At 36.9% G+C, this 17056-nt stretch overlaps 1 protein-coding gene across 1 annotated transcript in view; it reads right to left on the reverse strand.

Moving 5' to 3' along the window:
* Positions 1-701: 701 nt before the first annotated feature.
* The window catches only part of LOC113044515 (protein ELFN1-like), a 70550-nt gene continuing 54195 nt past the window's right edge, over positions 702-17056 (reverse strand). The window contains exon 3 of the mRNA XM_026204575.1: positions 702-5612. Within this exon, the coding sequence (XP_026060360.1) occupies positions 2826-5258 (2433 nt within the window). The 5' untranslated portion in view covers positions 5259-5612 and the 3' untranslated portion in view covers positions 702-2825. The remainder of the gene's footprint in view (positions 5613-17056) is intronic.

Consider the following 17056-nt stretch of genomic DNA (forward strand, 5'->3'; position numbering starts at 1 on the left):
TTAACAGAATGTTGTTTGAACCAAACATCTGAGAACTTACCCCGCTGGCTAGATTTGCACATTTTTCCTTACAGTGTGTAATAGCAACTTTTTAAATTGTCATTAAACATCAGGAGTGCAACACTATTGACATTATGAGTGGTAAGTTTACAGTATATAAAGTCTGAAGAGTAGTTTTGGTTCTGCAGTATTGTTTTTAAGATTTCTGCACATCAGAACAATGTGCAGTGTGTCCCAGAAGTCTGAAACCAAATGCTTCTATTTGTGTCTGTTTATTTCACTTGTTTGATATTATCATCAAAAATTGAGTGAAAAGCAATTTTAAAAAAATGCACCAAGTTTAAAAACTGTTGATCAGGTACTCAAGCATAATTTGAGATGTCTTAATGTTTCTACAGTTTTCGATTTCCAGGATTTTGAATCCCAGATTTTCAGTACACACTTCTGAGCCCCATTGTTTATACTGTTTGTATCATATTTTATTGACATCACTCATTTCTTCTAGCATGCTTTAATTCTCTAAGGTCCAGTAGGTTTCTTATAGGACATGCAATTATATTTCAGCCCACCTCAAAGTGTTTGTGCTGTTCTCACAAAAACACATCAGGGACTTACCTTAAGCTCCACAGCTGAACACGGCTTGAGGCACAATGTCTTTGAGAAAAAACTATTTATTCTTTAAGAAATAAAACCATTTTTATTGTGCTCTTTGACATTTCCACCAGACATGAAAGCCCTTAAGATCCATTCTTTCCCTCTTACAAGCAGCCCATACACGTGGCTGTTTTCGGGATGCTCAAGTCATTCTCTTTCAGCTTACTTTCAGTGTCCATGGAAAATCTGGAGTGCTACAGTTTGCAGTATATAAGAGATGACAATCAACTCAACAGACCCGTTAATGAGATACAGTGCATGTAAGTTGAACCTTAAAAAAGTATGGGACATTTGCACTAGGGACATGTTATTTTTAAAAGAGTATAATCATCAAATATTTAAGATTTATTTACTCATAAATTAAGGAAAAGATGTGAGAAATCTTCTGGTGCTTTAAAGAAGACCCCCATTTCATTAATTATACAGACATTTGGATTAAATAATGATTTTGTCCCTATTGTCATGCATTAGTCCTTTCTGGTAGGCGTTCATTTAGCTCAGAAATGACCTAGAATCACCTAAATGTTTTAAACTTAATTATGTAACAAAACAAGCTATCTTCGTTAGGTATAAAATGACACTGAATGTTCAGGACCAGGCTGCCACAGAGAAATAGAATAGATCTCCTATTCTGCTAACAATATCCTACAGTAAGCAATAAATCAGTTCAACAATCAGTTTGATAACGCCATTTTCATTCATCAAATCAGTTGGTGAAATGAAATTTCCTCCCTAAATTGCACACAACCAGACAAAATTACAAACAATCTACCCGTGTTTAGAGACGGTGGATATGACGGTTTAAAAACAACACTATGTGCACTCTAGGGCATAATTTTTGGTTGACAACTTTGCTGTCAGACAGTTGACATGCACTTTGATTTAGATATAATTTAAATGTCATGTTATTTCACTCAATGAAGCAGGGTAATTGTAATGTGTTTTCACAGTACAGGTCTTAAAACTTGTTTCCTCAAAATTTAGAGGCCAATTCCATTCTTCTAAATAGTGGAATTTAAATTGTCTATGAGCATTAATGGCGGTGAGAAAAATTTGGACGGCCTAGATCAGCACTTTAGACCTGGCTTAAAAGCCATAGATGACATAGCTCTGTTGAATCTCAGTAAAAAACAAACCCCAGGACTGATTTAGCAAGGTCTTGGGGTTCACAGTGGTTTAAAGTAGGCATGTAGTAGTAATATCTTTGACTGAGACAGAGATATTTCTGAAGGTCTTGCAAACAAGAATTAAACTGGGTTTAAGCTGAAATTAGCCCCAAATATTGTAAAACTGCTCCTTGAGAAAAATAGTGTTCACACGCAGTACATTCATTCTCCAGTATGCAGGACTTGTGTTGAGTTTGTGGGCTCAGTTTTCTCAGTAGCACTGCTCGAAGATCTGTTAATGAAATACAATAGAAAGCCAAAAACAGTTCTACCTGCACAGCTGTGTCTGTATGTGATCACATTGCAGGTGTAACTCTTAAGGACTCGAAACATTCATTGTATGTTTGAAAATGTAAACCTTACAAAAAAGAATGGAGAACACATTAAGAGAAGCTTTTCTTCTGAAAAGTTGTTGTTTTAAAATCCAGTAGAGGTGTGCTTCTGTAGCAAACTCAGCAGTCGTCCGTCGAACAGTTGCTAAGAAGAAAAAAAAGAAAGTTTTCAAAGTGGCACAGTCTGTATAAAAATGTAAGGTTAGGGAGAACAGTGTTCGGCAGACATTTCGAGTTGTATGTTTTTCCAAGTACACAACAGTCAATACTGTCACAGGACACGGCCATGCGATAACCAAAGATTAATTATAAGAAGAAGAAGAATCAATCTTAACAGTAATACTACTAATCAATGATGGTCATGTTGATGAGGATGATGATAATATAATAGTAGTTTATTATTTCCAATATATAAAAATCAAATGTTGAGTTGAGGTTAATACTGTTAAAAGTTTTCTATTCTTACCACTTGGCACGTACACTCACTGCAAGATCTACAGTATGTCGTATTTTGTTTTCATTCTCAAACAGAATGATTGAAAAGAGCTAGCAATACTTCTAAGCTATTTCTCTAAAAGTGAGTGCTGACTTGTCACTTAATCATTGATACTGGCTGGTTTGGTCCAGAGACTAGTGTCGTCTTCTTTAATCGAATGAGCTATAAAAATGGCAATCATGATTTCTGCTGAGCAGAGACTCCTTTCCAGTAGTCCAGAATGTCGTGTAGGTCCTCATCTTTGGCAAACTGTACTTTCCTCCTTAATGCATGACCTGCTGCAATGTACTCTTCCTCATCCCTATTGCGTTTGCGGTGGAGTTTAAAACGCTCCCACAGGTTAAGAGAAGGCCTACAGCTGTACTCAGGACTGGAGTAGCCACTCAGGTTGTGGTACTGCGGTGAGAGCTGTGAATAGGACAGCTCCCGTGGTCTGGAGCGTGTCAGCGGCTCCAGAATGGATGACTTCCGACTCCCTGACACCTCTATCGACTCCTCTATATGGTGGGGACCAGGGTAGGAGTGCCTGTGTTCGCTGTATTGTCGAATCCGCTCTGCCTCCGCCCTCAGGATCGCAGCAGCTGGAGTGACTGTTATGATTCCTGATTCATGGAGTGGAGATGCCTTTTCAATATATTTGGACTCTGATCTGTAAGCTCCTTCGGAACGGAAAGAGCGTGGACTGCGCAACGAACCACTCGAGGATGTGCTTGCACGCTTTTGCGGGGCATCAATACTGTGGTGTCTCTGTAGAGGATGATGGTAGCCTCCTTTGTATACTGGAGACAGAAACCCAGACTTGCCCGGTGGGTGTTCTGATAGAAGGACCAACTGCGGCTCCGCTGTGGACACGGCACCAGATTTTGCAGCCTGGAATGATGTTGAATCGGATTTGAGTGCATCGATGCAGTTGTTGATGATCTGGTTTACTTTGTCCACTTCTTTTGCAATAGTGGATATCTCTGCAACAGATCCCTGGCTGGTTTCTGATGGAGGAACACTGCATTCCCTAACACTGCGCTCTGGTTGCTCTGATCTCACTTCCATGTAATTCCCTTTTGTGGTCTTTGGTGTCCCAGAGATCTCTTGCATCTTATACTGATCTGAGTCACTGGCAGTTGGCAAGTATGGCATCCTTTGTACAGTCTCACCAGCGGACAGAATTTGTTTCTGGGAAAGCTGTGATATAGTCCCTTGTTCCAGTTCAGTTCCATATTTCATCTCAATCAAGTTTCTTTTCATCTTTTCCAGCTTCTTGCTCTTTGGCTCGTCTTGCTTTTTGCGCTTTCTTAAGCAGTGGAACACTACACCCAGAACGATTAGCATCCCAAAGAGACAACCGAGGATGGTCATAATGTAATGAGTGGCTGAACCATTTACCACATGTTCTTGCAATGTCCTTGGTCCTGTTGAGATGGTCAGGCAGGTGTGGTTAAACCTCAATGAATTACGAATGGATGCCACACAATAAGTGTAGTTAGTGTGAGATTTAAGGTTCTGTAACTCAATGTCTTCTCTCTGGCTTTTCAGGTTTTGGATATCAGTGAAGAAGCTGTTATTATACAAGACAAGGATGTACATTTTTCTAAACGGATTTGGAATCTGAATCGAGATCGTCGCACTTGTGTGGGTAACGTCTTTTAGTTTCATTAGAGGATGTGAATCTGGATCCACAAAGGTAGGGCTGATGCTTATGGTCTCCTCTGGTAATGTTCCTGAGGAACAGTCATCCAGTCCGCAAGGACTTAACATTGTTGGAGTGCACTCGTCTGAAGACCCTTGAAGATTTGGTGTCACGTTGTCATCGGTGCAGACAGAGGAGAGTGCATAGAAGGCATTCCGAAATCTTGGCATCCTGGGGTTCTGACTCAAGAGACTGTAGCCTGAAAAGCCAGGGGGCATGTCACATGCCATCCGCTCACTTGTCCGGTTTGGGAATGCAACAAGCCAGCGCAGGAATCCCAACAGCTCACATGAGCAACTGAACGGGTTTGCATAGAGCTCACATGTTGTAAGCTTTGACAGACCACGAAATGTAGCACCATCCAGAAGCTGAATCCTGTTCATGGAAAGGTCGATGTTTTCTATCGCAGGACACTCCCAGAAGGCATTGGCTGAGACGGTTTCGATCTGGTTAGCCTGAAGGTATAGGTACTGTAAGCGTCCCAATCCTCTAAGCATTCCCTCAGTCAAGTTCCTCAACTTGTTAAAGCCAATCTGCAACACTTGAAGATTAAACTGGGCTGAGAAAGCCCCATCTTCAATATAAGAGATGTCATTCTTTGTCAGGTTCAGGTATGTGAGATTGCCGAAGCGACTTAAGGAAGAAAAGTGGATGCTTCGAATCTTGTTCTCATTGAGTCGCAGGTCAACAATTGTGCTGTTAATATGCAATGGGATATTTTCATATGATGGCTGGTTCTGGCTGCAGATTGCCAACCATACAAATCCCTTTTCCCCTTCAATCAACCAGCAGTCACCCTGAACAACAGGCACCCTTGTCAGTGAGAGGAACACAAGAGCCATAGCCCAGCAAAGTAAGGCACTGTTCATCATACCTCCTCCATTTCCCTTGGACCCAGGTGAAATAGACATCTGTGCTTCAGCCATAGCTTCAACAGATTTCTGTTGTTGTTGTTTACACAGGTTATGATCTTTTTAGCAGTATTCCACTGGATATTCAACAAGGCTTTGATTTTAATGGGATGTAACAGTTCTGTTAGGATCATCAGCTTGAGAAAACAGATTTTTGTTTTTCTCTGTTCAGTGAATGCTTGGTGTCTTGTCACACTGGAAAGGAAGCTTTATTTACGACCAGAGTCTTGTTTGTGTGCAATAGCTTTTCAGATAGCGTATCTGAGCATTCCCACGCATAGCCTCCCACAGGGCAGGAAGTGCTTGTGTTTTCCGAGGACATCATTTCTCATCAGATACCCGCTCATGACCAGATTTTCATATTGCACCCTGCAGAAATAAGAAGAAAGAACATGATTATTGATATTTGGAAAAACTAGGTCAAGTTGTAACAATGTTCCCTCAGAGAGAGTAACAGAATTATATAAATGTGAATATTTTGCACAGCACATGAAATAACCCACTTACCCAAACTTAATGCCATGGCGCTTTACAATTAAATCCAAATGAACACCCACTACTTCCACTGTACCTTAATTTCCAACTATTAATGGTGGTACCCAGTGTAGAATATTGTCTAGTGGCATTTTGGAGGTATTTTTAAAAAGTACATTTTTGTTTAGCTGATGTCATGTTTTTCATGTGTATATAATAATTACGGTTGCTCACCTACCAAGAGCTAAACTTAGCACAGATCAATCATGCAGACACACTCGCATGCTCTCCAAGACCAATTAACGTCTAACAGCTTAGCTCATCCTGACAATGCAAACACACACTCTATACAGAAGAGTTTACTTTTATGTCTATCCACCTTATTAACTTATGAGATCCTCTCCTCTTGGATAACGAAGAGAAACCCTTAAAATAGACTGCTTTTTTAATTACAGCATGACCTAAATCAAACAACTGCTTAAAAAAAAGAATAACATATAGTAACTGAATTGCTGTTTTAGATATGGAGAATATATTGCATGTGCGTCTCTTAAAAGGAAATTGGGTTTTGTTTGTACTCAAACATTTCAATAATTGCTCAGAATGTACTGAATTTTTTCTTACATATCCAAACAGAGCTTGTTTGCAATTGTGTGTAAGGGAATAAAAATATGCTGTCCCAGCATAACCTACAGTGTAATTAAAGGTAGGGTGAAAAAAACAATATATCATCATCAATTAGATAATACTGGTGCTATTATCTAGTTCATGATGATAAATTGGCTTTTCACTACTTTGATATGTCTTGGCTGTTTTAAATTGAACAACTCAATTATTTAATATGAAACAATATATAAACAGTAAGTATTTAAAACAATCACTTGATTAAAGAAACATTTTAATTGATTGCATTTTTAACAGACTTGACCTGTACATTTTTGGCTTTGGTTTCAAACAGGAGGGAGGACTCCTGCAAATACAGTAGCTATGGAAAGAGCTAAGTTACCACTAGAATACTATTCCTTTTCAAGAAAGGGGTGGACAGAACAATCTTGTAAAACTGCCGTGATTATGTGATGGATAAGCTGTGCTTTGGCTAGTGCTGCTCTACAGATTGTACATTGTATTGCCGGTGTACTCTATGCTGCTCAAATGGACCAGTCTGATGATGGCGAACTTCAGATGGATTTCTTCCTTTAAATCCTACTATAATTACATTGTATATGTATCTGACCGGGCTTCAAATTGACTGGCTTCAAAGTCCTGATATTCTCTATGGCCAGTGTGTGTTTATGTGTGTTTGCAGGCCCATTTCTTGTGGATGGGAAATTGGTAATGCTGTCTGATTGACTTTTGATGGTTTACAAAGGGCTTGTTTCACAAGAGCATTGTAGACAGAAGAGGCGGACAGGAGCAGAGACAGAATGAAAAGAGAGTTCTGTAACGTGAATCTTTCATAGCATTCAAACTGTATGTGCCCTTAGTTCACAGTGTGCTAGGAGTTACACACCACAGTACGCTGCCTCAACTGCAAACATATCGCTGTTCCCCTAAGTACCCTTCAAATCATTACCAGCATTTTAAATATTCATTTATCATTTATTTGTTTATTTATTGTTTATATGCTGTCATCTGTAAATGGTGAAATTCTCACATGCTGTGTTCTACATTGGTAGGTATATTAATAATATATGCATGCGTGAACACACTTATTGTATGAACATATTGACTACATCAAAGCTGAAGCAGTTACATCACTGTTTTACTTTTTCCAGAACTACCATTAAATATGTACTGTACTTATTCGTTCATTCGTTTATTTATGGCTTGACAAATTTGTATGCTATTAAAAATAAATAAATAAAAAAGACAAGCCACTTGGTTTAGTTCATTCATTAATTTGTAAGTGTATTGTGGTGCCCAAATATTTTGGGGGGCACTGCAGCTGTGTGTCTAGGACAAAACACACACACACTTCAATTCACAGGGAGACATTTGTACTACAAATGTATCTGTTCTTGATAAACTTGACATTCGGCAAATGTGTAATGCAGTTCAGGATGAATAATTAAGAAATCATGGAGACTATTACACTCTAGTCAGAGAGATATTTTATTATGCATGCCTTCTATATGAAGTACTTTTTCTGAATTTTTTCAGACAGATTTATAACTGACAAACCATGTTAGTAACACAATAGACAGTTTTAACAGTGCAGTCTTCATGAGAACAAGCCTTTGGCTTAGTCATTCGCCCCAAAACACTTAACCTGCATGTCAAACCATTCATAAACTTCAAAGGAAATGGCTTATTGTGTTCGCTTCCATGAACTGACTTCGATACACTATTGTACAGCAAGAGGCTTTCAAGCATTCAGACTAACATTCAGTACTCTGTGTCTGTTCAAGTGTCAGAGAGGAAGGGATTGATTGTGTGTGTGTGTGTTTGTGTGTGTGGACTTGAATGTAGTTGCTTGTGGCTTAAAATAACACGCTCCCATTTTATGATCAATAAACAACTGTGTGACTCTGTGACATTAGATTAAGCCACCCGCTCTGGGCAAACATAAGAGAAGCTGTTATCCCCATACATTTTCTTTCTCTCTCCCTAGCTTCTCGTTTTCTAAGTGGAAATCCCAAAATCTCAGATTTCTGGGTGCAGTTTGTGATATTGGAGACATTAGTCTTCTGAAAGTAAACCGACTGTAGACATGTCAAGACGAATTAAAGTGATATGAAGTGATTAATGTAATATGACATTCATTTACTCACTAATAAATTGCAGCATCAGATATAGAATAGATGATAAACGCATAAATCATAAGTTCAATCTTTATTTACTTATCGAGAATATGCACTGTTTATTCAGGTTTATATATATATATATATATATATATATATATATATATATATATATATATATATAAGATGCATACTAATGCTCAAGGGTAGGGTGTTTGAAAATCTTTAATGTGTATTAATATTTAATGTATTAATTTACAATACACTAAATAAATGATGTAACTCTTAAATTAGAACTTAAATTGTCAATATAACTACAGAATGTATTAAACATTTGTTTTTTAAATGCAGTTAATTACATAAATAACTTCATAAATAAAGCTATGTAAAATTTAAGTTCTACAAAGCATTCACAAATTGAATGCGTTTTAACTGATTTTTCAAGTCTAAAGTTCATTGGTCGATCCATGTGTGAACTATCCTATGGCCTATAAAGAAAAACTATTTTAAAATCTATTTATGGATGTATTTTTACAGTTACATTTCAGTACTACTTTGAACATAAATAGTGATTCAAATAGATCTGATTATTTAATTTATTTAAAAAGTGATTTGTGTTTTTTAATTATAGAGTTAGTAATTGCAAGAGGACCCAAAACATATTTAGCAGACATATTTAGCAAGACTGTTTTTGCTGGTCTTCGCGACACATTTCCTACAAAACAAGATTTTCATGTCCCAATTGATCACATTAAGAACATAACATCTAGTAATGTTTGATTAGGCAAGATTTTACTGTGGCTTTCAAAACAGCAACACACACAAAAAAAAAAGACGAAAAGACTCGAACAAATGGCGATTACACATAAGCACTCAGCAAATGACTTAAAACAACTTCCTCTGTGGGCCTCCAAACGTTCAGATAAACACTGCAGAGTGCGCCATAAATGGGCAGTGGCTCATTTGTTGGTGTGTAGATGTGCATTGGAGTGTGATTGTAAAGCTGAAATAATTGTGTAATGGCCATTGTTTAGTGAGTGGGTGTTCAGTGACACATAATTGAACAGGGTTCAGGTAGCACAGCAAACACGCGTACAGTTCACATCTGCTGCAGTTCTCAAAACACCCCGGGGGAAGCCTTTTTGTGTGCCAATCCATCTCTGTCTTCATTTGATTAAGAAAACTAGAGAAATCCAAATGTTTCGGTGACTCAGGAAATGCTTTTGAAAACAAGACATGGTAGAGGCCTAATTGTCTTTGGGGACTGTCTCCATGGTTACCCTGCTTCTGGTGACAGGCGCTGCTGCCCATAGGGCTATCTGATATACAGTTATGATTAGACTCAAACTACAGATGGTGTGGAACTTCCTACCTAGTCGATGCCACACAGACAGGAGACAAACCTGAAGCAGTGGTGCGAATACTGTAGATGTGACTGAGTGTCTTGTATGTAGTGTGAACTGTGGGAAGGAAGAAGAGGTTTATGGACTGATGTGGCAGATTTTAGGTGCATTCACACCTCAATACAAGCGATCTTTGCCCTCCACATGAAAAGCGTCACAGAAGGCGAATTTTACAAGGTTGTTTGGTAGCGAGAAGGTGGAAATTATACACAATAGTTAAAAAGCATATATGAAAGGTAAGAATTTGTGGCTTAGGACAGAAAAAATCATTTTGGAATCGATGTTACGTGTTAAATTTAAACATAAACATAAATATATAAAATAATATTCAAGTTACTTTTCTGTTAATTTCCTGACACGTGTTGTACACTACTGTTCAAAAGTTTGGGGTAATTTTTTTTTTTTATTCAGTGAGGATGGATTACATTAATCAAAACTGTCAGTAAAATCATTTTTAATGTTACAAAAGAAATCCAGCGTCGCAGTTTCTACAGAAATATTAAGCAGCACAGCTGTTTTCAACATTGATAATTAAAAGCATTATTTGAGTATCAAATCGGCATATTAGAATGATTTCTGAAGGATCACATGACACTGAAGACTGGAGAAATGATGCTGAAAACTCAGCTTTGATCACAAGAATAAATAAAAAAAATAAAAAAATCGAAGGTACTAAGTAGTTATTTATATTGCAGTAATATTTCATTACTACCAAATACATGCTAGAACATTAAAAAACTTTCCAAAATGTCTTACCAGTCCTAAACTTTTGGATAATACTTTTCTGCACACCTATAGAAATATGGAAATAAACAAGACTGAAAACCTCCACCTTGCCCAAATTAAAAGAAAATGGGGTATATTTGAAATATGTGAACATTATAGCCGATCACATTTCATTTACTGTTGGTTATGTATGAGACGAAGTCACTATAAATTTTCGACGGTAAAAAATGACATTTTTAATCCTAAAAAAAACTACCTTAATACATTTCATAAAAAATAAATGCTATGCTTGTCTTAGGGTCGCCTTTTTAAGCAGTAAGCTGCACTTATTTTCATCTCAAATATGTCAGAGTCCAAATTCACGGCATGAAAATATGATCAATAGCTTAACAGACAGTAAGAATAATTCATTAAAGATTATTTCTCACCTGTCTGAGGAAATACAGTAAAAATCCAACTCCCATTTATTCAAATAATAACTTTCAGCTCTTTATCTTTCAATGACGTCCGACTATTCTCAGTCCTTGACAAGCCCATGGAAAGAATTATGAAAATTAAGCCAGTTTTCTGTTTACAAAACTTCTTCCATGTTATTGTTACTTCAGCACATAAGTCACATCGTAAGGGGTGGTGCAGTGATTCATCCAATGAGACACTGATTACATATGTGTGGTACACAAGCCAAGAAATATACATTATATAAAATGGAAGTTTTGCCAGAAAGTTCTGGAGATATTAGGAACACATTTGGCCAAGGATACCTTTTCTCAACTGAACTACAGTTCGGTCAGTCTAAACTCAATAACCTTCAGGCCTATAGCCCCCATCCTCTGAACATTTCACCTCCTGAGGAAATATACATGTGTGTAGACATTGTGATAGAGAGAGGTAAGGCTACAGAGAGTAGAGAGAGAGAACACAGAAGAGAGGAGGGATTTCAGAAAAACATCTGGCAGAGAGCATGATATAATCTAACAGCATCCAAAAATAAAAAAGGAAGATAAAAAAAGAAAATTACATTTTTAGAATAATTTTTCAAAAAGATGGGCTTCAGTTAATATTTCACTACAGTCACTACCAAAGCACAAGCTCAGTCTCTCTTTTGATTTCTTTTGCATCACCTCCCATGTGATGATACACCATGTGGCTAGCTGTCTGATACTCATTTGCTGAAATTGTTATAAAACTTGACATGCACGCAAGACAACACTGGCGCAAGCTTGATGCTTTGTTCCATTGAGTTTAATTCATTGAGTTTAAAGTGTTGACTTTAAGATGCATGCTGAAGATGTCTTTGTTGGAAATGCATTTTAAGTATGTAATTACTTGAGAGAAATTCCATCATTATTTAGGTGTGTGTGTGTGTTTTTCGGAGTGTGGTTATGCACTCATACTAGAAGATTAGACTGCACATTGGCTCAGAGTAAAAGTGTCAGATCTATTCACTGCCAACTTTGAGAAGGCTGCATAAATTTGCACGTCTTTCCACAGAGTGGAGCTATTTTTGAACTTGGCAGCCAGTGATATAGAGTTTATCCTGGAACAACATTCCATCAACGCCATGACATACAAAGTGCAAATTGTGCAAGACCAAAGATCTTCCCTGATGAGACCACCAAGGATTCCCTCTGCACAGACAGCCTAAGCCTAGTCACATAACATTAAAGAGAGCTCACTTGAAACAGAAGATTCTGTCATCACTTACTCACTAAGCTGTTATTTTTTGGTGATAAATGCATGCTGTCTTTTGCGGTTCTCTTGTTTTCAGTTTGTGCAATGTGCAATATGTATTTTATTTACAAATTTGCATTAATTAACAGATGATTTACTACGTAGGGCAGATTCTTTCACTTCATGAGAAGTCAAATATTGTGTGAATGCTGTCTAACTCATTAATATGTAGCATGTACTGCCCTGAAGATTAGTGATGTGAAGTGCACTGATTAAAGCGTCACTTCATTGTAAATGTGTTTGTCTATCTGTGTGAGAGCGAGGGTGTTTAAGCATATGAAATTGGCCCTGGGAAATTTCGATGCTTAATGACGTTCCTTCACACTCTAGAAATCTGCTCTATTGCTTTGCAGAGCACAGATCATGAAAACAAGCACAACCTAATATGCATTATTACATTTCAAACACACCATGCTACAAAGCTGTAACTAAAGTTGCAAGGCAGGGGAGTCTGATGAATATTTGGTGAAGTCTGAAACAGATTTTTAGCAGTGTTACAGTTATTATTTATATACTATTATAATATGTATTGATATTTTGAACTAGTTTTTATTTTCATACTTTGAGATTATATTTACATTTTTGTATGTGCACATTTTTGTATGTACACTTTTGTCATTTTTATTAGTTTTTGTATTTTTTTATCATTATTTCTATAGGGCTTTAATTTGTTTTTATTTCAGATTTTATTTAAAAATAGGTTTGGGGGAAATTGAAAGAAAACTTTGTTGCACTTTGTACGTCACTATAATAAGCATGGCAAGTAATACTTTCACACAAATGCTTCCTCTATTTCTCTCAGCGCATTTAATCAGAGTTGAGAGCCGGAACAATGCGTTTTATAATGTTGAGTGGAGTGTGTTTAGGTTACTGCGTAATACCTGAAGTAAAGTTTTCTTGCATGTTGTTATTGCATGCTGATGCTGCTTAGATTCCCCACTGACTCTTTCTCAGCTGGACCTCACAGTGATGGCACCTCTCTAATTAAAGCAGAATATATTACCTATAATGAGTAAGAAAGTGTGTGTGTGTGTGTGTGTGTGCGTGTGTGTGTGTGTATGTGTGTGTTTGTTTTGTCATTGAGACTTTACACCACATATATGGACTCTAAGGATGCGGTCCCAGAATACAATCATCATAATGTATTAGTGATTGAAGAATAAATATTTACAAAATAACTCTTGCACAGGTAAAGAGTTAAACTGAGTAGCGTAGGTTACCACTCAGTATTTTGGCAGTGTGAATATATTTACTGAAGGATATGAATGCTTGCTGTAATTCAGCTTTTGTGTAAATCTCAACAGTTGTTACAAGCTGACTGTGTTTGCTGTCTGTTAATACTATCTGTATTCTTGCTGTCTGCATTGTCAAAGCCAGACGGATTTTCTTCATATTTACTCTGCTGTTTCGGGCAGAAAATCTGTGTAATTCGGCCAAATACTTTTTTTTAAACACAAAACCTAATCTCAAACAGTTGACGAGACTTACTGGTAGCTAAAAACATCAAAATACCTAAAGTATTTAATAAACAAAAACACAAGGACTGTAGATGCATGCTGAATGCTGTATTTTCAACATCATTGCTCTGGTCTTCAGTGTCACATGATCCTTCAGAAATCATTCTAATATGCTGATTTGCTGCTTAAGATCAAGAAACATTTTGTGTTATCACTGTTGAATGACACGTCTTTGACGTCATTTTTTATTGTTGCTGAACAAGTGTACTAATATCTTTTTTTTTTATCTAACTGCCCCAGACTTTTAAACGATACTTTATAAAACACTGTATAAAAACACTAAAGATATATATATATATAATATGAAAAATGAATGATATATATATTTATGTATGTGTGTGTGTGTGTGTGTGTATGAATATATACATTTATATAAATATAATAGGAATATAAATGTGCACAAAAAATATTAACAAAAACTATCATTTTAAATTATAACTTAAGGTAATATTAGTCAAAATAACTCTTTTGAATATATAAAATCATTGGTAAATTCCTAATTCAAACAGACCAGCCTGATCTCACGGCAATACGTACATTTTTAAGAGGTGGCTAATTCGTATGAATTTGTATGACCTTTTTCATACAAATCCATATGATTTGTGTTAAATCGTACTTATTTTATGAGTTGCACAATTCCTAGGAATTTGTCAGAATGACCTACACCTAACCCCACCCCTAAACCAGCCTGTCACTGGGGTCGAGACAAATCGTACAAAATCGTACAAGTGAGGTCGTACGAATTAGCCACCTCGTAAAATACATATGACTTGGTCATGAGATAGCGCTGAACAGACCAAAATAATTAAGTCTTAATATTCTAAAACCTGACTTAAATTAAATCTAATTTAATTTACACAACAGCCATGAAAGCACCCATAACAATCTAATTGCATGCTAATAATTGCTTGGCTTGGCAGCAATTTTGCACAAGCGAGACTCACATTTTATTCAGACAGTCCATTTAAACTCAGCATGAAATCTTCACAGCATTTACACTTTTTAGTAAGATGGAGGAACATGTATGTCATTTAAGAGCCCTAATAATAATAAAAAAGAGCAGTCTTTTATCCTCAGCTGGCTAATGAATCCATACACTGTGAAACTGAGAAATACTGCTGTTTGGAGCAAGGACTGAACATGGTCTAAAAGGAAAGGTTCAAGACCAGCTTCCTTTCAAATATTCACTTCCTCCTCTTTCCTGTTTTTACTCAAGACACACATCTAAAGAATAAGAGCTGACAGCGTCTCTCTTAATACACATGAATAAAATCTGCAAACTAAAGGATTTCTCACATAAGCGTAGAGGAGGAATAAAACAACCAGCTCAAGACACAGATGGCGGCCACCCCTCCCTTCTTCCTCTTTCTCTGGGGTCTGCAGTGATCTTGACACCTGGTCATCATGACATTCTCCATTTAGCTGTTCAGCATCATCAGCCAGATGAGAATGTGCACAGTATAAAAGATGAGAGGCTAACTGACAAGATGAAAGGATCACATGCACGCTCTGTCTCTTTAATGCCCTTCATTTGGCTCTCTGCTGTGTTAGACTTTTTTAAGCTTAGAAGTTTTAAGAGGATATGTTTTAATAAAGATAGATGCAGAGGCAGCTAATGGTGACATTTAAAGGTATAGTTCATTCAAAAATTAAAAATCATTATTTAATCACCCATATGTCCATCCAATCCCTTTTATTATTTTTAGTGGAGCAAAAAAGGGAATTTTTAAAGGGATATTCACTTGCAGCGCCATAAGAAAAGTCTTATACAATTAGTATTTTCAACAACAACAACATAACATAAAAGGTTTTAAGCCAGTTACTTCTCTCTTTTGCTGTATTGTGTCAGTAGGGAATTGTATTACAGTATTACGTTAATTGTAATAATCCAGTTAGATTTTTTTTGTTCAAAGAGTCTGACAACAGCCAGTGCTCCACACAGAGATCTGATCTCACCATCATCATCAGTCTGTCTGGAATCACACGAAGAAAATGATTTATATTGTTTTATTGTTGAGTGTGATTTGAGTCCTCTGTGGTTGTCATGGTGTTGCGGTTTTGTTGTTAGCGTTTTTTGTTTTTGTTTTTTATCTTCTCTTATTATTATGGCCTGCTTGAGAAACCTCAATACAGTCCATAACAATGCTATTATTTCTTTGTATACTTTTATTGTTATAGTGCTCAGGGCACAGACCTCATGGGTTAATCTTCGTGTTCATCTCAATGTGATATTGCCAATCCTTATGCTGCTATATCCAAACTATTCCCACAACCTCACTGGAGACAGTGTGAGGACATAATTACAGCAAATTCAACAGTAAAAACATGCGCTGAATAGATCAGGAGCGATGCAGTCTGCTGTGCAGTGCTCAAGGCTTTCATTCAGCACAGCGTGATCTGAAGACACCGTCCGCCACCTGTTAGGAAAGCAGGGAATAAGCTCGGTTTAATACTTGTTTCTCCTCCTACACAGAGGGTCTCTTTTTTTGACCCTGGTTCCTGGTCTCACACCTCAGCTCTCTCTCTCTCTCACAGCCAAGTACAAAAGCAAGTCATCAGTGTCTTTGGTGTTGCAATTCACTCAAAGAAAGTGCATACTCTAAGTGGCTAAAAGTCAAGTGCTAAGGTTAAGCTTTGAGAGTGGAGAAGAATGCTGGAAAATGCAAGAAAATAAAAACATTGCCAGTTTTGGTTGAATAAGCCCAGTCTAGTGTCATGGTCATGTTGAAGAAGGCACACAAAGTAGTTGAATAGTATCCAGGAAGAAGATCCCTCGCAGGATTTTATTAACAATAGGCTACATAATTTTCCTGTGGTATGCTTTGTTTTAATGACAGCAAGGAGTTCTATAGGTGCACAATAATTCATCTTAGTGAGAACAATAATCAATGATGTGCACTTCGATATTATGGGGGACACTGCTGGATTCAGTGGTCCAATGGTCCATTGCCTGGTTTGAATAGGTTTAATGATAATAGCTTACTGTGTCGTGTAAAGTCATCTCTACAACATTATGAAAAATGCCACTTTATTTGAAGCATACAACTTGAAGAAAATGGTAATTTGCATGTTTTCTTTTTAAAGTACTTTTCAGAGTCAGACAATTATATTTACACTGTTATAAATATAGACTAAAAATCACTAAAAGTTGTTCTCCTTATCAGCAAAACTGCATAAATTAAATTTTATTTTCATCGTTTAAAACAATTGAAATAGTTTTT

Source organism: Carassius auratus, chromosome 26, assembly GCF_003368295.1.
Source record: "Carassius auratus strain Wakin chromosome 26, ASM336829v1, whole genome shotgun sequence".
In the NCBI taxonomy this organism is placed as follows: domain Eukaryota; kingdom Metazoa; phylum Chordata; class Actinopteri; order Cypriniformes; family Cyprinidae; genus Carassius; species Carassius auratus.